Here is a 23041-nt window from a genome sequence, read left to right as displayed (position 1 = left end):
GAGGAAATAATGGTCAATATCAGCTGTCCTTCAAATTATAAGCAGAATGAAAATTCAGGGAAAAAATGGTCATATACATAAAATTGCTAGGTATTAATAATAATGCTTCTTATATTTATATTCTTGATATTATTCTAGGTCTCAAAAACTCCAGTTCCTTAAAAGTTTGTTGAGGAAGAAGATTTTATTGTTAAGGAAATGGTCTTCTGTCTCCTAACATGATTCCTTTGTCTTCAAGAAACAAAAAAGCCCTTCCAATTAAACAGTATATAAAAGGCATTTTTGGAGCTCGGCTTTGGAAAAGGGAAAAAAAAAAAAACCTCTACAACCTAAGCATTTAAAATGTAATTGATTTGACTGATACACGATAAGTTGTTAGAAAATGAATTCCCAGTATGTGAAATTGAATTTAACCTATAGGATTCATCATTCATCACAAAAGTTTTTATTACACTCTGGTATTGGGTGCCATTCCTTCACTTTTGATTATCTTTTCTAACAAGATCATGCTGGTCAGCTGACATTTGGGGGCATCAATTAAACATATAATTGGTAAATGAAATTGGATTCTCTTTGAACCAAATAAATAGAAAAACAAGCATATCAGAGTGATAAGGGGAGTACTTTAGCTTCAATAACTTAGAATGTAAATATATCGCAGAGGGATGTTTCAGCTGCTAAACTAATAAACCCAGTCAATCAAACAGTAAAAGATCTTGAGAAGCAGCAACAGGAAGTATTATATGAAAAGCACCCAATGGAGACACGTAAGAAAAAACTCATCAGTTTTCTTATCTGCTCTATAGGTTTAGCAGTGGAACTTTTTTTTTCTTTGCATTTATCTTTGTGCCTGAATGAGTTCAATTTCACTTAGATTAGGACAGAACTTCAGAACAGCAGGTTAATCCGTCCTGTCTTCATGGGCAAGTGAACAAACAGACCAATATCAGTGTAAAATTGTAATTCTGGAGATTAATGTTGTCTTTCTTGTTTGTTGTGAACTTGACCTCTTTGCCTTTTTTTTTTTTTAACCTTTTTCAGCTTCTGTCCAAGGTCCCTGGGAGAGAGCCATCTCACCAAACAAAGTGCCCTACTATATCAAGTAAGTTTGAAAGCATTGCATTCTTAAAGAAGCATTTATTGTGGCTAATCTCCATATTTACATACGAATTAATTTTTGAAACTCGACATTACCCTGGCCTACAATACCTATTTCTTTTTTCCCCAAGAAAGCCTGGATGGGCAACTCATGCTAAAATTTAGCACTAAAGATTTGCTTTAGGAAAAATCCACTTAATGAAGCATATATGTTATGTTTCATGACTGGAGGTGATGTGGATTTCCACAATAGAACAAAAATCTGCTGATACTATGGATAGTGGGAATGAATATTTACAAGAATAATTTTATTTATTTAGAGCTTTCCCCACATTTCTTCTTTAGACAAAGATGGAAAGTTTTTGCAGCTATATGTACAGAAACTGTTTTAGGAGAATAAATACTTTATGTACCAAAAATGGAGTCAGTTGCAGCTCCAGAGTTGTGGAGCTGAGATGTTCATTCTTGATACATAGCACTTGGCGTTCTTCACATAACAACAACAAAAATAATACTGTTTTCTGGGGCCATTTGTGTCATTCAGAGGAATACAGGTGCTTAGAAGCAGCTTCTGCAACATGCTACATCACATACAGATTTTGATACATTTGGTCATCCTGGAAGAGAAAGGAGAGAGGTTATTCAATTATTATGATACCTTAACAGTTTCTCATCACTGGTGCAGCTGAGTCCAACTGAAATTTAAGTTTGAGTAGACTACTTCAACAATAATGTAAATTAATTGCATTCATGAAATAGTCTTCAGTACCAATGAAAGTCTTTGAAGTTGCTTCCACCATGAGTCTAACTAAAAATATTGAATGTTTTCTCATTTTTTTCAGCCTGCCATCTTTTATTGAGTCTGTTCTTTTTCTTCCACTGCCCATCAATTCTTCATAATTTAGTTCTAAAGCAATAACAGCAGTGCTAGATCTTCATTACTGGAGTTCTCAAGAAATTTGATTTCATGCCTCAATTTTGTTAACTCAGAAGAATGGGGGTGAGGGGACTTTTTTGGCTCTTCAAGGAAAAATACATCCTTTAGAACAGGTTGTCTTATTAAGTTTTTCCAGACAAAGTATCTCTTCACTTTTAAAATTATCCTTCAATATCTTTTTATCCTGCTTTTGAATTTTCTTAATTTTATTATTTTTGTAGTATATAATTATTTAGTCACTCTAAAGTATATGGTTCAATACCTATTTAAAATTACCTGTTTTCTTAAATAATATATTGATTTAGACATGTACTATATTGCTTTACATCCACTATATATTTCATGGAATCATTTTCTACAAATTCTTCCCAGTCATCTTCTACATTAGTTTTCCATTCAAGAGTTTGTTTTTTTCTTTTAGCCACGCTCACAGCATGTGGAAGTTCCCAGGCCAGGGATCGAATCTGCACCGCAGCAGCAACCTGAGCCACTGCAGTGACAACGCTGGATCCTTAATCCACTGCACCACAAGAGAATTCCCCATTTAAGAGTTTTTAACCACACATTTCCAGCTGTAAAAACAAATGTCTTCTCTGGATATATTTTAACATTTTTATAATGTTTCTTTTTCTATGCTGAGGTTAACTCATCCTCTAAATAACAAGAGGTTTCTACACCAGTAGCACGGTTCCAGTTAGTTGTTGGGTCGTGCTCTCATCCTTGAGGTTATAAGTCATTAACAGCATCTTCTGCTCTAGATTGCAAATCAGACAGTGTTTATGCCTGTATCCTGACACCGGCTTTTCATATGATGCTAAGAATCTTGATTTTGAGACTTCAAACTCCATGTTTGTCTAGTTTATTAGTCTATAGCATACATCATTGTTACAGTCTTCATATTCCCTCTCCCTTGGGGCCCTCTTATTCCTGCCAACATCTCTTTCAGGTTGTTTGATTACAGCTTTCATTACCACTGAAAAAATAATCACCAACAATGTTCAACCTGTTTCAACTGCCTTTTCCACTTTCTGCCATTTTGTAGTTTTTGGCCTACTGTCAAACTCATGAAATTTTCAATATAATAGCCTTTAACCAGCTGCTGCATTCTGTTAGGATTTCTTTCACCTTTTTATGTTACATAGTCCCATATGGGTAAATCAAACAGAGCCAAGAGCTGGGATTCTCTTGCTTTCTTAATGAGTTAGAAAATTATTCTTCTATGTTTGGACCGTCAAAAGAATTTAGGAATCCCAAACTTGCATGCAGTATGTTTTTATAGAGATGACATAATAAAAGCATAAGAAATAGCACACTGGGTCAGACCAACAGGGCACATAGCCCAGAACTCTGTCCCAGATGTAGGCACCAATGCCTGTTTTGTCACTTAACCTGATAATTTGCTGTCCAAAGAAATTAGGATGCATCATGACCATTTCTTAATAATGAATTCTTAAATTAATTGGTATGAAGTATATCCAATGATTTCTTAAACTTTCCCCAGTCTCCACTTCAGTCTTGTCCTAGAAATAATAAGTTCTTTAAACTTACTGATTTCTCTATAAATAAATAAACACATATTTTAGTTTCTCTTTAATCTACATCCTTTAACCTCAAGAGACTGCCCCAATTAAATGCTATGAAATTCAGTGCATACAATTATATTTACCCAGAATTGACTTTAATCTCTCATCCCCTCACTAACCTCTTTTCATTTTCATCTTCCCAGTCTGAGAAATTCTAATCCTTTTTAGGTTTTGAGTCTGTCCTTGAATGAACGATAAATGGTCCCCTTGATCATCTTAGTTGCTTTTCCCTGGATCATTTCCAGCTCTCTTATATCTATCTTCCTTGGGATGCCGTGACTAGAATGGCCCAAATATTGGTTATTAAATTTGTTAGCATTGTCTCCAGCCTCTGCTAACTCATGAAGAAAGTAAATGCCCTTTGCTGTCTCCCATTGGTGCAGAAATGGAGAAACCAATTGCGGTCATAACCTGTTCTACATATATTAGTCCTTGCTGAAGGGTGGTTTGTGGCAACTTTTCTGTAATACCAGATCAAGTGTTTGACCTTATATTTCTGCCAGCTGTCCCTTAGAAAGGATTGGATTTTTAGACAAGCTGGTACTTTCCTCCTTCAAAGACATTGCAGTTGCTAAATACTGAGAGGCATTCACTAATGAGACTTGGTGATAAGCCTGCTGACTCAGTCACAAGAAATGCATTTCATCAGGTTGCCTTCCTAAATATCTCAGAAGCATTTCACAAAAGAATGAAAAATTGGGTTCTGGGGAACATGCTAATGGTTCAGCACTTTTTTACATGCAGTGCTCAAGAAACAATTCATGTCTATAGGAATGTCTATCTTTTCCTGCTAGTTATTTTGGATATGGTATACATTGCTATAGGTGTCTAATGACCTTGATCTACCCTTCTCTCCATTCTCAATCCCAGACATATTTCTACAGCCACCTGTTATATCTGAGTTGTAATATCACAACTTGCTGGTGGTTCCTGCTTAACAAAATATGATATAAAACCTCTTTGGCCGAGTCCAACGGTCACTTCAGTCAACATTTCTTATTATTATTGCACTGTCTACTGCCAAATTTGCTGGTTGGAGCTCTGATTCTCCTGTATTCTTGTGGCTACCATTCCTATGGCTCTACTAGTACAAGTATTTGACTCTCCACATAGAATTGTGGCTATCTGCTGACACTTACCTTTTGGTGTTTGTGTTGTCTTATATCCTGTTGGTTTATTCATAGTTAAACTGATGAATCTCATTCTGAGTCTGAGTACCTGGGCTTTCTAATTCCAGAAATATCTGAGTTTTGACACCATCTCCCTCCACACTGTATTGCCTCTATTGCTATTTTCTGGTCAGTTTTTCAGATTCCAAATCCCTCCCATATTTAAAGGATATCTTACCTTCATTTTTGCTCCAACTTCCTGTTATTTGTGCCAGGGGTTGCTCTGATTCAGGTTTTGGTTAGTTTATTGTTCCTTTGAGTTATTGACTACCATTTCAATACCTATATTTATGTAGAGAAGAAGCAGTGTATGTGTCAGCTTAAAAGCAATCAATGTGCTAAATATCTCTGTTGGCCAGTTTGCAGTGGAAACATCTTCTGTGAATGAGCATGGGTCTTATTATAAAGAACACTGGATTATGAGATCCAGCTTAGAAAATATTCCCCCATGTATCATTCCTGATACCTCGCTATTCTAGGAGTGATTCTAATTTTCTGACGTTCTGTTTGAGCATTGATTAATATGGGCAAAGGTTTTCTTAATTTCTCTTAAAGCATAATTTGGTGCTGTTTCTGTTAAGATCTTTCACATGTATATTCAGTTTCAAAATATACCTCTTAGTAACTGTGAAGACATTAGAAATAGCAGAAATAGTAAATACACCAGTCATCAGAAGTCTTAAAGTCTAGGAGTTCCTGTCATGGCTCAGCAGAAATGAATCTGACTAGCATCCATGTAGATACAGGTTTGATCCCTGGCCTAGCTCAGTGGGTTAAGGATCTGACGTTGCCGTGAGCTATGATGTAGGTTGCAAACATGGCTTAGATCTGGCATTGCTGTGGCTGTGGCTGTGGCTAGCAGATGTAGCTCCAATTAGACCCCTTGCCTGGGAACTTCCATGTGCTGCAAGTGCGGCCCTAAAAAGAGACGGGAGGGGGGAAGAAGACTTGAAGTCTAATTCCAGCTTTGCCATTTACTAGCTATTTGGCCAAAGGTAAGTCACTTACATTCTCTGAGCCTCAGTTTCCCTATCTGTCATCTAAAGGGTCTGGATCACATGATGTCACAGGTCATTTCTAGTCCTAACATTCCTTGATTTTATGAATGTTAACTCTGAAATAGAAATTATTTATAAGAGTTTTCCAGAGAACTGAAAATGAATCTTCATATCATCCGTGAGGATTCTTATTGCACCATCAACTTCATCAGGATAGGAAGAACAAATAACATTAAACTTTTTACTTAACTCTTTAGCACCATGGATAATAGGAAATAGATGTAATAGAGAATCAGCTGTCCAATTTCAGCTGTCAGTCATTGAAGATACTGGAGAATATCTCTAGGTAATTAAATTTGTGAAATTGCTGCCAGAAGCCTGGAGCTCTGACTTTTCAAAAGGCTTTGTACACAAAGATAACCCAGAGGTCAGTCTTCTCTGCTGTGCTTTCTCCTCCACGGTTTGATGGTTCCAAAGATCACATTAGCTGAGTCTCATTAAACTCTGGAATCACAGTGAAGAAGTTTTCAGTAATGCATAATTGATAATAGATCATGAAAACAACTCAGTTTAAGATAATAAACTGAGAGAGAGGGAAAGAGATGTCACAGTACTATGCGGGGTACTGATTCTGGCTTTTGGTTTTGTAGACCTTGGTATCTTCCGTGTTTCATAAGGCTCCACATAAAGTCTCACAACCTTCTTTATAGCTTCATAAGCTGGTACATATAACCTTGACTGAAAAAATAGACTCCATGAGTATAGGCTCTGTATCTCTTTCTAGTGTAGAGCCTCACAGAACTGCATGTGCTCAGTAGATATTTGAGTGAATGAATGAACACAAACTGCAATTCCACATCCTTTATAGTTTTCCTGACTCCTTTTACCTTCAAAAAAATTTCCTAATGTCTGTGTATCAAGTTAGATCTACCACCCACCCAAATGTGTTTCTCATATCCTCTAGATATCAACTTTAATATTATAAAGTGTGCTGGGTCTTTTATAGTTTCTCATGTTTCCTATGCTTGGTGCCTAGGAAACAATCCTTAGCATATCTGAATGGTACCTACCAAATCCTGAGCTCTAGATTCTTTTCTGTCTTTATCTAACAATATGATTTGTGGTATAATTCAGCCCATCTGGGACTGAGTTTTCCCATCAGCAATAAGGAAGTAGCACTAGATAATGCCTAAGATCACTCTGAGCTCCTGTTTCAGTAGACCTGGGTTCTTTTTTTTTTTTCCTAAATGCCACTCATGATGCTTCTGGTTTTACAGTGGTCTATAGAGCTTTAAAGTAATCAACAACTATGCTGCACTAAGCATTTGTGTATAGGATTTACTTTGGAGACTGAGTTTTAGTAGCCACTGAGTCTTTAGAGAAGGACATTAAGTTTTTATTCTACAGAAAAAAATTAGATAACATTCCATATATTGTATGTAATGCCTAAAGTGGCAAAATATGTACATATACACATATATGCAGGAGCTAAAATAAAATGTTGTGTAAAGGCCAAAAGTTGTGATATATAACACAGGTATAGTGCTCCCCTTGCCTCATTCATGGTGCTTTTGGGAATGTGAGAGTGTTCATAAAATATATTTATGCCCATTTCCCCAAAAAAGAGGAGTAAATTATTTCATCTATTCCTTCATTTTCTTTTTCTAAGTTTGTTAAATACATACTTTCTTCCATAGTCATCTGGTAGGAAAAAAAGATGGGCAGTGGCCTCAAATAAACCTACATTTGAAAGCCAGCTTTGTCATATTCTGCCTCTGTAATTTGAACAATTTACTTAAGCTTATGCCCCTTCTACTTTCTGGAACACAGGGAATACGAATTAACTTTCCTTCTCTTCTCTGAAATTCAGTTGAAGCCTAATTGACGACTAATAGATAGTTAGTTTTGGGTTTTTCGGAAAACACTCTTACAGATATATCCAGTATTAACTACATATTTAGAATATTTTCTAGGACACAAATATGTCCTTTAGCAAATTAGTTTATTTTCATTCTTGGAGTTCCCATACAATTTTGGGGATGTGTAAATTTCCAAACATTCCTGAGCCTCTCCTAGGCTCCTTAATTGCTTCTTATCCTGTCCCCCTGGGAAGCAGCATCCTGTTGCCTTCACAAAGGTCAGCAGGAGCCCAGGCAACATTTGAAAATAACTTAATAACCCTGAATTGCCTCTCCCCTTTGGATAATTCCCTTAGAGCATTAGTCCTTCGAGCATTGACCTGGTTGCAGAAAATGTCCCTTTCTTAGCGGGAAAACTCCAAATCCCATTCAGTCTTCCCCTCCTTCATTCCAGGGGATAAGGGAGAGGAGGGGAGAGGGGAGGGAGAAGGGATTAGATACTTCTTTCTGGAAGATAGTTAGCATACGTGTATGTACACACGCACACACACATTTCTTTTTAAAAATGAACCAAGTGCATGGAGTTCCCATCATGAGTCAGCGGTGCCAAACCTGACTAGTGTCCATGAGGGCATGGGTTCAATCCCTGGCCTTGATCAGTGGGCTAAGGATCCAGCATTGCCGTGACCTGTGGTGTAGGTCACAGACATGCCTCAGATCCTGTGTTGCTGTGGCTATGGCGTAGGCTGGCAGCTGCAGCTCCGATTCGACCCCTAGCCGGAGAAGTTTTGTGTGCTGTTGGTGCGGCCATGAAAAAAAAAATAAGAAAGAAAGAAAGAGAGAGACAGAGAGAGAGAGAGAGAGACAGAGAGAGAGAGAGAGAGAGAGAAAGAAACCAAATGCATTGTATAAATCAGTGCTGTCCCAGTGCAAAAATTTTAAATCCTTGCACAAGGTAGAAAAAAAATCTCCACTTTCAGCAGTCTAGAAAGCTCTTAAGAATAGGTCCTATATGAGTTTTAGCCCACTGTCAGCATTCAGCAAATGATCACATCTTCTGTGATATCATGAGCTCCCAGATGGATGAAAGCGAAAAGCTTCCCTGCTCCTCCTGAAACTTTCAATTACTCTTCCTGTTTTTCTTTCTCAGCTTATCCACATCCATCTTGGTCCCCAAAGCCATTGCATGTCAGATAGTCAGTGCAAAGAGTAATTTTTAACTTGCTTCTTTGTTGTTTTAGAAGGATTCTTTTGTTATTTTGTTTCCTTTTGGTTTAGTTGCTTTTTCTTGGTCTCAGGCTTTCTACCAAGGGAGTATCTCATCGTTATGGTCCATGCATTCTCCTAGACAGGATAAAAAGCAAAGTTTAATATGTGCCTACTAAGTGATGACGAGCTATATCTTCCTATTTATGAAGATAACACCACCGGTTATTAACTAATCAAGAAGAAATAGCTGCAACTCAAAGGGGTTTGTGCCTTTCCCAAGTCATGATAATAGTGACCTGGCTCTATGCCTTTCCTACCAATCCTGTTACCTCACTTGGCTTTGCCCCACCTCAACTCCTGCCTAGGACCTCCACGATCTACCCTTATAACCGACATGCACACTTTACTGGATCAGAGTTGCTTGGAACTCCCCATCTGAGTGGGAGTTGATTGCCTGCCCCCTAAGAATAGGGGCCAGCTTAGCCAGGGTTTTCTCGAAGATGCAGGTGGGAACACATTTGGTGGTGGGGATGTTGAGAGTCAAGAGAAAAAAAATTAATAAAAGGGTAGAGAATTGAGATAGAAAATAATAATAATAGTATTTTATCTGTAGCTCCCAACTGTTTCAACTTCTTAGCATTGCTGTTTGAAAACTGGCCTTTAGTGTAACCGAACATGGCTAGTCCTCCAGTATGGGACTGCCATCTTGGACATTACCAATACTACTCTATTAGTCCATCCCTGCATTGCTGGTATTTTTTTTCCCTTGTCACACCTACTCATTCAACTTCTGCCGCTGTGCTCTTTCAGAGACCTAAGTTTCTCTTTATTGCTTTTGGCAATAAAGGGCAACAAAAATTAAAATGAAGCAAAAACCTGACCAGCACTGATGTAAGCCATCACCTGCCTCGGTAGAAGCCAAGAAAGTAGACGATTTCTGAGCCACATCTTGCCACTTCCATCAGAGATTAACTAAGATGAGAGAATGGCAAGACAAATAACCTAATAGGTGATACAGAGTGTATTCCTCCTCATACTCCCAATTCTAAGCCTTTTTTAAAAGGTAGGACATGGTCAACTCAGGTGCCCTTTTGATACTGGAGTATGTCCTTGCATTTGATATCATCCCCTCCTTCTGATAACAAAGCTTCATCTTTTCTATAAGTCCCAGGCCTATGGATGGTTCTAGCCTTACAAGGCCTTAAGTGATGACTTCCCTAAGCATTGAGTATTGTGTAACTCCATGTATTACTTGTAGAAAATCTCATCTTATTGGAGAAGAATGATCTCTCTATTTTTTATTTTTATAACGATATGGTAGCAAAGAAGTGTGTCATATACTTTCTTTGGTAATGACTTAAGGTCACAAACCACTTTGGGCAATTAATATGTTTTTAAGGATAAAGAAGAACTTGTATTTCCTGAAGATTAAGAAAACTATCTATCTGAAAGATAGAGCCACCCAGTACTAATCTATAAATAAAGTGCTTTATCAAATAAAGTTCAGATTAATTATTTTTCTTCACTCTTATATCAACACTGCAAACTTTTCTGCCAAAAAAATCATCAAGTAATAGAGAAGAATGAACCCTAGATAGAGCAGAAGGGACCAAACATAAGCATAGCAAAAGTTCAAGGTGTAAATATATTTATAGCTAAAAAGATAAATTGTGGACATTTTTGTGTGTATTTATATATACACATATAGAGAGAGAGATGGGGGAGTAAGAGGAAGAAAATTTCTCCTTTTTTTTTTTTTTGTCTTTTCTAGGGCCACATCCACAGCATATGGAGGTTCCCAGGCTAGGGGTTGAATTGGAGCTATAGCCAATGGCCTACACCACAGCCACAGCAATTCGGGGTCCAAGCTGTGTCTTTGACCTACACCACAGCTCGAGGCAACACTAAATCCTTAACTCCACTGAGCAAGGCCAGGGATTGAACCTGTGTCCTCAAGGAAGAAAGTTTCTTAACAGCACGCCTGTGATACATACCCTGGGGAGTGAGGGGCATGAAAGATCTTCACTCAACAGAGCACCTTATAAACATGTTAATGACCTCCCAGACCCCCTTGTTAATCTTGTTAGTGGTATTTAACTAGCAGAAAGATACCTGAAAGTCCCTATCTATAAAAGGTTTTTAGCAGGATATACCTGGTCTGGCTACTTGACTTACTGTAAATAAACCAAGAATTTATGTACTTACGAGTATGACTGGATGGAAAATAGGGCACAGTCATGTGAGCATTTTCGTATTTTTGTCATTAACAGATGATAAAATGGAAACCTTTGGAAACTGAAATGGCTTCCTTCCAATATCACTATCTATGCATAAATGTTTTGAAATGTTTCTGCTAATTTGAAACCAAAACATATCATAATGTAAAAGAGTAGAGATATTTGGGGGCAGTGTATCTGATTATTTCAGGTTCCTCCAGAGGAAGAATGTTTTATCTGTGCCTGGAGTTTCCCTATTATCCTTTGATTCATTAGTAAAGATCAGTACTAGATAAAATCTATGATTCATGTGAGTACAATTTGAAATTGAACCCTTTATACTTATGCAATGTATATTTATTTTAACTTTGCTATAATAAAAAGAGAAGAAAAGAAGAATGAATGGCTCCGTATATTTTCCCTTATCGTGTTGTTGCCAGTTCTAGGAAATCACAGGTCTAAGTAAAGGTCAGGATCAAGACCAGTGAGGGATAAAACACTTAGACATTTCTATATTGAAAATTATATAAATGACATTTAATTTTTTAAAGTTACCTTAAAATAGTTTTTTGAGATATCAAGGACCACTGTAAATATCTTGAAGCCCTAAGTCATCTTTATTGTTTGTTTGTTTGTTTGTTTTGTCTTTTTAGGGCCACACCCATGGTATATGGAGGTTTCCAGGCTAGGGGTCTAATCAGAGCTGTAGCTGCCAGCCTACACCACAGCCACAGCAATGCCGGATCAGAGCCAGGTCTGCTACCTACACCACAGCTCATGGCAACACTGGCTCCTTAACCCACTGAGCAGGGGCAGGGATTGAACCTGCAATATCATGGTTCCTAGTCAGATTTGTTTCCACTGCACCATAACGGGAACTCCCTACTGTTTATTAACTCTTGAAATATTTTTGGTAATTTGCAGATCCCTTGTTTCCCTAATTAAGCTGTAAACTCCTTGACAATGCTTGTGCATTATGCATCTTTGCACCATCCTTAGCACTTTATTATCTCATACATAAGAAATTGAGAATGAATACTTAATAATTTGTTTTGTTTGATTTTGAGGATTAAGCACATTCTTGGCAGTTTACCTCTGATCCTAATAGGCAGTTTTATAAAGGAATAGATAATAACAGATTAGAGGTGTTCCATATAATGTTTTTATTCTAAGTAAACTAACTGAAATTACAGTTGACTAAATGATATTTTGGAATCAATTTTGACCATTGTTTCCTTCATTTTCTTTGTTTCATTTGGCTGAAGGCAGAGAGAAGTACTTAATGTGATGGGATGCCTGGTTGAACTGTCTATAAACCAAAAATCTTTGAAAATCACTGTTTTTAAAGAAAGCATTTTAAGTGAATGTATTCCTATAGTAGTTCCTTGCCAAAACTGTTGTGAGGATATCTAGGAAAATGTCTTCAAATTCTATTTCTCTCAAAATGCACAGGTTACTTGAGGAGCTAAGGTTGTTCAGTGAGCTCATGTCAGCTTATGTCTTAATATTAAAAGATTTTGAAAGAGGTTGGAATGAGGTAGGTGGTAGAATCTGAGAGAGACATGACAGCAGAGTCATAGGCATCCAGTGGGAAAAAAAGATCTCAAGTTTGGAATTTAATTATATTCACCCAGTTCCTGCCATTTGCTGATAAGTATTAATGTCATTTATCAAGCACAGAAAATAGATTAAATGCATAAATGTCTAATATTGATTTAAAAAAAAAGATATCCATGGCTTTTTTTTTCCAAATACAGCTTAGTTTTATTGTTGTTGTTTTGCTAGGGGGGAAAGTCTTCTCATTATATCTTTTCTTTTTTTGTGTGTCTTTTTAGGGCTGCACCTGTGGCATATGGAAGTTCCAAGGCTAGGGGTCAAATTGGAGCTGCAGCTGCCCGCCTACACCACAACCACAGCAACACCAGATCCGATCTACATCTGCGACCTACACCACAGCTCATGGTAATGCTGGATCCTTAACCTACTGAGCAAGGCCATGTATCAAACCCGAGTCCTCATGAATACTTGTCACCACTGAGCCATGACACGACCTCCTAATTATATTTTTCAAAATAGATTTTATTGTCAAGGAACTTACAGTTGTTTATCTAACTCGTTATTTCATAGACTCGGACACCAAACCTTTTTTTTTTTTACTATAAGCACTGCAGAGTAGCAAAAATCATCTTTATTCTGTCAGCCTTGTTCATCATCAACAAAATTGCCAGTTATATTCCAAGTCCTTGAATGTATTGCTTGAGAAGAGGATATATAAACAGAAAAGAAACAGCTCAATGTTGAGGTAGAAGTTTGATCTTTCTCTACTAGCTGGTAGATTCAAAGCATAGTAATCTTGTTTTGACTTGTGAACTGGAAAAAATTAATATGGGAGGATGGAGAAAACATGTTCAAACTGCAAAGTCATTTTTCCTGAGAAGTTATCTGACTGTAACTTTAACTAAAACTAAGAGTATATCAGAGGGCTCAGATGTGGAATATTTCTGTAAAATTAAAAAACCTAGGAATCCTGATGTCCAATAGAATGTATAAAAATAGCTGCATCTGAAGGCTCTGGGATAAGCACAGAAATATTGAATAACATCTGGTAATTTGGGACATACCTTTATAATAGTTGCTGTGGTCCCAAAAATATAGAATTAATTCAATAAAACACTGGGAAAATATAAACATAAAATATTTGAAATTAAAAATACTGAATAAGAACAGGGAAAAATAATTCCCCAGCAGATCAATATTGCTTGGGGAAGCATGAATCTCAGACCAGAAATATTTTTATCCAAATAACGTCTAGTTCTGTAGTGAACAAAAACTTTTATCACCAAATTTCATAAACAGTAATGTGAAGAAAACTATAATAAGGATTATTGGATATACTTCTCAAAGATGGTAAGTTTATTCAGTTTCATGCTTGATTCTATCAACTTCTGCTGAATTTATTCATAGTACTCTGTCAACTGAGGATTCTTTTTTTTCCTCTTGTCCTTGCCTAAATACATGTATTACAAAATAAAAATAAAGATGTAAATAATTACAAAGATTGGGAGTTCCCTTCATGGCTCAGTGGTTAAGGAACCTGACTATTATCCATGAGGATGCAGTTCAATCCCTGGCCTTGCTCAGTGGGTCAAGAATCTGGCATTGCCGTGAGCTGTTGTGTAGGTTGCAGGTGTGGCTCAGATCCCATATTGCTGTGGCTGTAGTGTAGGCTTGCATCTACAGCTTCAATTTGACCCCTAGCCTGGGAACTTTCATATGCCATAGTTGTGGCCCTAAAAAGACAAAAGACACAAAAAAGATTACAAAGATTATTAATAATGGTGGCTATAGTGACAGATTATTTTTGTTGCATAGGTTAATAATATACCTAAGGAGATCCATGGGAAATTTAATTTGGGATGTAAAACACCAAAGTAAGGCAGAGATGAAATAATAAACCTATACAACATTGTATTTGGACACAAGTGTCACAAGTGTCTAAAGATGTAAATTCTATTGATGTTATAAAATAACCTATAACATAATTGTATGGTACATTGAATTTAATTATTCTGGGAAATAAGGGGAGTGATCCTGAACACAGTAATATCGCATCTGCTTATAAGCCAATCAGAAAATATACAAGCCACTCTTAAGTGATAACATAAACTATTAAACTATAATTTAATTACATTATTTTTAAATTTGAAAATAAACCCTAATTGGGCTATTCTTGATACTTCAAGTATTACAGTAAATGTATTTTTCCGATTTCCAAGTTTCATGTATCCTTTACCAAGAAAGAAGATAATCCCTTAAATGCCTAAACACGGGGGACTTCCTCTAATTGCCTTTCTAAGATAGTTCAAAATATACAACCATAAATAACAACAAAAACGAAAACTATTTTGTCAGACAACATGCTTTGTTTGCTTGTTTCACTGTTCACAATATAAAGTATAGAGCTAAACCTTACTTTTAGTTCTCTTACAAATTAGCAACATATCTGATTTGTAAACAAAAAGACTCTCGAATACATTTTTCTGTAGCCCCGAAGAGGAAAACTTTTGAAATACAAACATTAACTTTTTCAGTGTCCCAAGTAAGGTTTCATGGAGCTGTTTTGTTTTGTTATGTTTTACGCTGGTGCCTTGTTATGGTAGTTTGAGACCAGACTAGATTGGCAGGACATAATTGACTGCTATGTGAATATATTTGGTGGAACATGTGGGATAGAGGTGAAGAAATAGGAAGAGCCGTAGTGGACACACAGAGACCAGCTAGGTGTGTAGAAAGCACTGGTAGTAGATTAGAGCTCCATTGTGGCAGCAGTGGAAATCTTGATAGGTGGTTAGGAATATACACGGAAATCAATCAACAGCTCTTACTGATATGCTAGAGGTCAGAAGTAAGGGGGTAAAAAGCAATGCAGATGCCTCCTGGGCTTTTGGCTGGAACAGGTAATTACCTAAAGATGAACAAGTTTGGTAGGGAAAAACAAGAGACCTGTCTTAGACATTTTTGACAGCATCAAGGGTTGACTTGGAGGACTTTTGGTCTCAGTAATGCCCACTGGCCACTCTTGACCCCCAGTAACAATAGACAAACATATGTTCCAAACAAAAGAATGCCCTAATCAACTAAATAGGCTGCTTGTAGATATATAAAATTTGAAGCACCTATTGGGTATCTAAATGTACAGCTAGAAATAAGAAACCAAAGCTCAAGGAAGAAGTCAGGCTAAGGGCTTCAACTTTTGGAGTCATCAACATATACCTGGTTCTTAAGGTCATGGGATGAGATGTTGTACATTGAGATGAGAGAGGAAACTCTAGGACTTCTCAGTGTTAAACCTGTTTATGCTCATTAATAGATTTGCTAAATTAGATAACCAAACTGTATCAGGGACTACTGTGCCAGATATTGTATTAGACATCAGAAATATAGTAATTAGCAATAGAGGCATAGCCCCCACCCTCCCAGAACTCCCACAACTCCCCAACAGTCCCTGTCTGCCTAAAGGATGAAATAGACATGAAACAAATAGGACCTGGGGCCTAAGAGGGGCCAGTGAGGCAGGTGGTTGCTATTAACTATTCTTGCATATTTTAAATTGGCAAACTTTTTCAAAGAAGTAAAACTAATTATTCACAATGTTTAATGTTTCAAGTAGAATGGAAACAACCTTCAAAAAGGGATTAAGCCCATGAAAATATGTTCAATATTTAGAGAAATGCAAATCAAAACCACACTGAGAGGAGTTCCTGCTATGGCACAATGGGATCAGCAGCATCTTGGGAGTGCTGGGTCACAGGTTCAATCCCCAGCCCGGCACAGTGGGTTAAGGATCCAGCATTGCCACAGCTGCAGCTTAAGTTGTGACTGCAGTTCAGATGTGATCCCTGGCCTGGGAACTCCATGTGCCGTGGGGCGGCCAAAAATGAAAAAAAGAAAAAAAAAACATAATTAGATACCACTTTGCACCCAATAGAATGGCTATTGTACAAAAAAAAAAGGAAAAACAAAAACTGCTATTAAGGATATGAACAAACAGGAAATTGCCAGTCAGAATATAAAATGGTACAGCCACTGTGGAAAACAGTTTGGTAGGTCCTTAAAAAGTTAAACATAGAATTTGTCTATGATCCAGCAATTTCATTTGTAGGTATATACCCAAAAGAATTGAAAACTGCAACTCATGCAGATACTTGTATGCTAATGTTCATAGCAGCACCATTCAAAATCACCAGAAGGCAGGAAACCACCCAAAAGTCCATCAGCAGATGACCAGATTTTTAAAAACCAGTAATAGATACAATTGATATTATTCAGTCTTGAAAAAGGAATGAAATTCTGTTACATCCTATAATAAGGATGAACCTTGAAAACATTAAGTGAAATAAGCCAGACACAGAAGGACAGATATTGTATAATTACACTATATGAGGTATCTTCCATAGTCAAATTCATTGAGATAGAAGTAAATTAGTGATTGCCTAGGAATGGGAGAAAGAGGAAAGGGGGTTTATAGTTTAATGGATACAGATTTCTGTTTGGAATGGTGGAATCATGAAAATTCTGGAAGAGATAGCAGTGATTATTGTACAATATTGTGAAAGTACTTAATGCCACTAAATTATACACTTAAGAATGGGTAAAATGATAAATTTTAGGAGTTCTCTTGTGGCACAGTAGATCTAGTGTTGTCATTGCAGTGGCTTAGGTTGCTGCCGTGGCATGAATTCAGTCCCTGGCCTGAGAACTTCCACATGCCATGAGTGCGGCCAAAAAAAATTGATACATTTCGTGTATATTTTACCACAATAAAAACAACTTCCCCCAAAATAAATGAATTGAGCAATAAATTTGCAAAGAATTTGAATAAAATAGTTAAAATGATTATCTTTGTCTTTGATTCTATATTAAAGATCTATATAAGACTATAGCAATAAATGTAAACAAACACAGGAAGTAGAGAGCGTTGTCTTAGGCATCCAAGAATTTTCACTATGCTTTTGAAATTTGTTTTGCTATCTACTTCCTTGAATTGGCCTGTAATATAAGAGTACAATCCATTGCTGATTAATTGGTGTATTTGTGAACTGTTCTGAATGGCTAAAACGAAAGCTTAAAACTATAAAATGAATTATTATTCATTAAAGAGGCATGGTTTATAAGGGTGTCTCTGATCATTGTCAAAGCATAAATGGCCAATTTCACCTGTATTTTGTTTAACCTCAGTTATAGTTGTAAAAACAGAAACTGATATTTATACTGCTTTCAAAATTTGACGCAAATATTAAGATGTTTAATTCTAGTGCATTTAAGAAATGGTTGCAGTCTCTTTGCCTAAGGAAAAAATTCAGGTGGTTGTTTAAAGATATGATCTTGACTGATTCATTCATTCATTTGTTCAATAAATATTTATTTACCAAAGTGTGTGTGCCAGATAATGTCCTTGATGCAGAGGATAGCTTTGGTAAGCAACACCCATACTGTCTTTAGAGTATAACCATGGGAGTCCCTGGTGGCCTAGCAGTTAAGGATTTGGTATTGTCACTGCTGTGGCTTGGATTTGATCCCTGGCCTGGGAACTTCCACATGCTGTGGGCGCAGCCAAAAAAATAAATAAATAAGTAAATAAAGTATGGCCAGAGAGCGGATAATGAAGTTGAGATACTAAGTGTGAATAAGTATTAACACTGAAAAGAGGGAAGATAATGTGTCAAGGCACTTTAGTAGAAAGGAACTTGTCAATAATAAGGAATTAAAGTGACAGTGTGACTACTGCTGGAGGAGGTGGAGAGAAAATTTGAAAAGCTCTCTGGCTGATTTAATGAATTGGACAGGGACCACAAGGATATGAATATTTGAAGTTTATTGATGAAACTCAGGTGAGAGATGGTGATTCTTGGACCATGATAATGGTGGGTTGGAGATGTTGAAGAGGAGAGAGATTTGAGAGAAATTTAGGAGATCAAAATCCTTAGGGCTTGAGAATAGATAACATGGGCAGGGGTTGCAAAGAAGAAAAAGTCACGGGATCACACCTAGATTTCTGGGCAATGGAAAGTTGATAACTCTTTATAGTGAGATAGGGAACACTGAAGAAAGACCAGATTTGGGGCGGCAATTTGACTGTTGGCATTTGAGTTTGACATGGTTTGTTACATCCAAGAAGCACTGCCAAGTAAACAGATAATATGTGCCTAGAGTTCAACAGGAAAGTAGGTGTGTCTTGGTTGAAGTTATTAATTTAGATAGACTTTGCATATAACTGATAACTGAAACCATGAATTTGAGTGAGATTCTAATGCTAAATTTTGGAAGGGCAATTTTTAAGGCTCTTTACATTTTGAAGAAGTTGCAATACTAAAAATAAATTTTAAGACTAAATTCAAAGAAACAATTAAAAATTTTTAATTAAAAAACAATAAAATATTTAAAATATCATATCATCAATGGGGTCTTAAATTTTATCTTTAGTGTTGCATTGTGTTTAAAAAGGAGCTTTATGGGAGTTCCCATTGTGGCTCAGCAGGTTACAAACCTGACTAGTATCCATGAGAATGTAGGTTCTATCCCTGGCCTCTCTCAGTGAGTTAAGGATCCAGCATTGCCCTGAGCTGTGGTATAGGTAATAGATGCGCCTTGGATCCCATGTTGCTGTGGCTCTGGTGAAGGCCAGCAACTGCAGCTCAGCGTAGTGGGAGAAAACATTCTTTTTTTCTTTGATTTTTATTTTTTCCATTATAGTTGATTTACGGTGTTCTGTCAGTTTCTACTGTACAGCAAAGTGACCCAGTCACTTTATATTCTTTTTCTCACATTATCCTCCTTCATGTTCCATCACAAGTGACTAATACAGTTCTCTGTATGATACAGCAGGATCTCATTGCTTATCCACTCCAAATGCAGTAGTTTGCATCTATTAACCTCAAGCTCCCATATTCTTTTTTTTTTTTTGTCTTTTGTCTTTTGTTGTTGTTGTTGTTGTTGTTATTTCTTGGGCCGCTCCCTCGGCATATGGAGGTTCCCAGGCTAGGGGTTGAATCGGAGCTGTAGCCACAGGCCTACGCCAGAGCCACAGCAACGCGGGATCCGAGCCGCATCTGCGACCTACACCACAGCTCACGGCAACGCCGGATCGTTAACCCACTGAGCAAGGCCAGGGACCGAACCCGCAACCTCATGGTTCCTAGTCGGATTCGTTAACCACTGCGCCACGACAGGAACTCCCCATATTCTTGTTAGTTTATGTTCTGGACCTTTTTTATTTCTTTTTTTTTTGTCTTTTTTTTTTTTTGTCTTTGTTGTTGTTGTTGTTGCTATTTCTTGGGCTGCTCCCGCGGCATATGGAGGTTCCCAGGCTAGGGGTCTAATCGGAGCTGCAGCCACCGGCCCACGCCAAAGCCACAGCAACTCGGGATCCGAGCCGCATCTGCAACCTACACCACAGCTCACAGCAACGCCGGATCGTTAACCCACTGAGCAAGGCCAGGGACCGAACCCACAACCTCATGGTTCCTAGTTGGATTCGTTAACCACTGCGCCACGACGGGAACTCCCCTTTTTTATTTCTTAAAACTCATAATCTAAGGTATTTTTTAAATGCATCACTTTAAACAATTGGAATATCACTAGCCCATTAAATATTTTGTACCAACTGAATTGCCTATCAGAGATTACTTCTGTGAATAAACTCTTTAATTCATTGTTCTTTATACTTGATCAGCATAATTTCATCAAAGTTATTTAACCTGAAAAGTGTCTGTTTACCAGACACCAAACTAATACTGGAAAACTATTACATTTGTAGTAAAACAGAATTTTATTTACTTTTTTTCCTTTTCCTGTTTATATAATTTCTATTGCCCTATCTTCAGGTTCACTAATTCTTTCCTTGTTTGTATCAAATCTACAAATGATTCCATTTAAGGCATTCTTCATTTTTGTAACTGTGGGTTTTTTTGTTTGTTTGTTTGTTTGTTTGTTTGTTTTGTCTTTTTGCTATTTCTTTGGGCTGCTCCCATGGCATATGGAGGTTCCCAGGCTAGGGGTCGAATCGGAGCTGTAGCCCCCAGCCAGTGTTCTGATTAACACACCATTGGCCTGGATCTTAGGGGTGTGTCCTCCTCCAGGGGAAGAACTTCCTCAGCCTCCTACTCCCTTCCCCTGGCTGTAATGAGAAGCCACCAGTGTTCTCAGTCTATGATTCTGAGGCCCTTTCTCCTGCAGGTTAAGGCTTTTTTCCTTTCCTTTATCTTTTCACCTAAGTGAAATGAGAGGGTCTAGCTATAGGTGGTGCTCTCTTACTCCAACCATCATGACGTTTCACCAGTGCCCTCAAGTGATGTCCTTCCTTCTTCTGATTAAACCTTTCCTTCCTTAAAAAAGAGTTTGGGCAGGTTCACAATGGCTGGCTGCCATGACCTTTCCCCAGTCAGCACCAACCAGAGTAAGGGGATTTATTCAGATTCTCCCCATCCTCCCTGTGAGAGCCTAGTGCAGTTCCTAGAGGAAGAATGCTGCAAAAAGTTGGGAATCCTACTATGACCATGGCCCCAGGAGCTTCACACACTCATACCCACATATGGCCTCCAGCAATTTAATCTTGGTACTAGTTTATATAGCATCTGGTGTCTTCTTCCCCAGATATCCAAATGTTGAAAATCTTCGTCTTGCTGAAGATGACTCTCTTCAGATTTTAGGGTGGCTATTTGTCCTATGAGCTCATTTCTCTTTTGATGGAAAGTCATTACTTTACCTGTCCAACTTTTTTCTTGTTATATATGTGGGAGCTACCTCTTTACAGCTCTCTACATCTCTCAGTTGAAACTGTAAGTCTGAGCAATATTTTAGACAATTAATATTCCTAAGTTTTTCCTCTCATAACAAAAGTAATGTTCACTGTGAAAAACATGGAAAAGGATAAAAAAAATTTGAATCACCCATAACAACCCAGACAACTGCTATGAACATATTGGTAATATCTTCTTCCAGTTTTTAAAAAACTTCCTAATAAAATACAGGAGATATTGTTCATATAATTGTGTATCCTACCTTTTTTGAGTAATGTAAGTTTATACTTAAACACAAAAGTGCTCTAAATTCTTACTTTACTCTTTTGAAGACAAATGCCAGCTATTTTCCCAAGTGAAATATTCCTTGCCTAATATCTGGTAGAGAAGTAAGGTCACCACAAATTCTGCTTTCACCTCAATAACACAGGTCATTTGATAGTTCTTTACAGATCCTATAATATTGCTTGGCTCAAGACCCAGAACACAATGGGATTTTTAAAGGATCACTCTAGAAATTACATAGAGTATTGGTGTCATTCCCCTTCATCATATTTTTCCAAAGCCCACATATTTGGAACTTCTATAGGGAGATAGGTCTAATATTGAAAATGTTTTGCTCCTTCTACACATCCAGTAAAATGACCACCAGTATTTGGTTGGCTGTACTGGTGGCATAAAATGATTTCACTGATGAGAGGATGACCCAGAATGGCAATTTAGAGCATCAAAAATAAAATTATCCAAGGCAATCTTTGTAGCAAACCACATAGAAACTTATTTAAATATAGAACACACCCCTCACAATCCTTCTTAAGATTTTACTTCAAAATTTGTACAGGTGAAAAAAATCTTTGATTTAATATAAGTTAATCTTTAAAAAGTTAAATAAATAAATAAATATAAAATAAGTTAATCTTTTGCCATCAGAGAGAATATTACTTATTTTTATTTCCTCTTGTCTGTTTCAAGTTGTTTTAGGTCTTCTCTGTTTTTCCTTGTGTGGACCCATAAATCAAAATACATCCAGCATAAGGATATTTGTCATATGCAGTACTCTTTCCTCAGATATTTATTTTTTAAATACTTAAACAGCTTATCTCCATCATTCCTCACCCCACTGTTTTTAAAAACTAACAATTAATTGGTTTCTCTTTAGTTTTTATTCAGTTAGAAATATCTGACCTTTAGTTATAATTTCTGTTTTTCTCTTCACTGTTTTTATGTGGACTATTGGGAAATGTTCTTTGGGGGTTTTTTTAACCTTCAAATTAAAATAGAGTTTTTAATTCCTTTTAAGTCAAAATGCAAGTATTCTATCTAAAGCTTCCTTAAAAAGACATAGAACTACATCATCCTCATTGGTAGTAATGAATTTTGACACTGTAGGCTCAGTAGCGATTCACAAACCTGTGCTTTGTGCATCAGCATTCCTTATTATTCTAATTAAAGTGGAACATTGTGCCCTCGCTAATCATTAATGAGTTTTCATTTTGCAAATGACATTTGCAGAAGTTAAAACAGCGAGTTCATGTGAAGTCCACAGGCAACAGTGTTGAAATTAGCATTACCATAGCAACAGCCTTCCATCATTAGCATTCAGGGCAACAGGAGGTGTTTTGTTGTGTTTTGTTTTCCAAAAAAAGAAAGAAAATCTTCAGAGGCAATGCCTAC

At 37.1% G+C, this 23041-nt stretch overlaps 1 protein-coding gene across 6 annotated transcripts in view; it reads left to right on the top strand.

Moving 5' to 3' along the window:
- DMD (dystrophin) overlaps nucleotides 1–23041 on the top strand; it is a 2144556-nt gene that overhangs the window by 1936674 nt on the left and 184841 nt on the right. For all 6 annotated transcript variants that reach the window (XM_047764837.1, XM_047764839.1, XM_047764840.1 and 3 more), the window contains one exon: nucleotides 1042–1102. In XM_047764837.1, coding sequence (XP_047620793.1) covers nucleotides 1042–1102 — 61 coding nt within the window. The remainder of the gene's footprint in view (nucleotides 1–1041; nucleotides 1103–23041) is intronic.

The sequence above is a fragment of the Phacochoerus africanus genome, chromosome X (genome assembly GCF_016906955.1).
Source record: "Phacochoerus africanus isolate WHEZ1 chromosome X, ROS_Pafr_v1, whole genome shotgun sequence".
Classification (NCBI taxonomy): Eukaryota; Metazoa; Chordata; class Mammalia; order Artiodactyla; family Suidae; genus Phacochoerus; species Phacochoerus africanus.
Note: the sequence above shows the minus strand (reverse complement) of the source record. Positions and strands in the feature narration are given on the sequence as shown.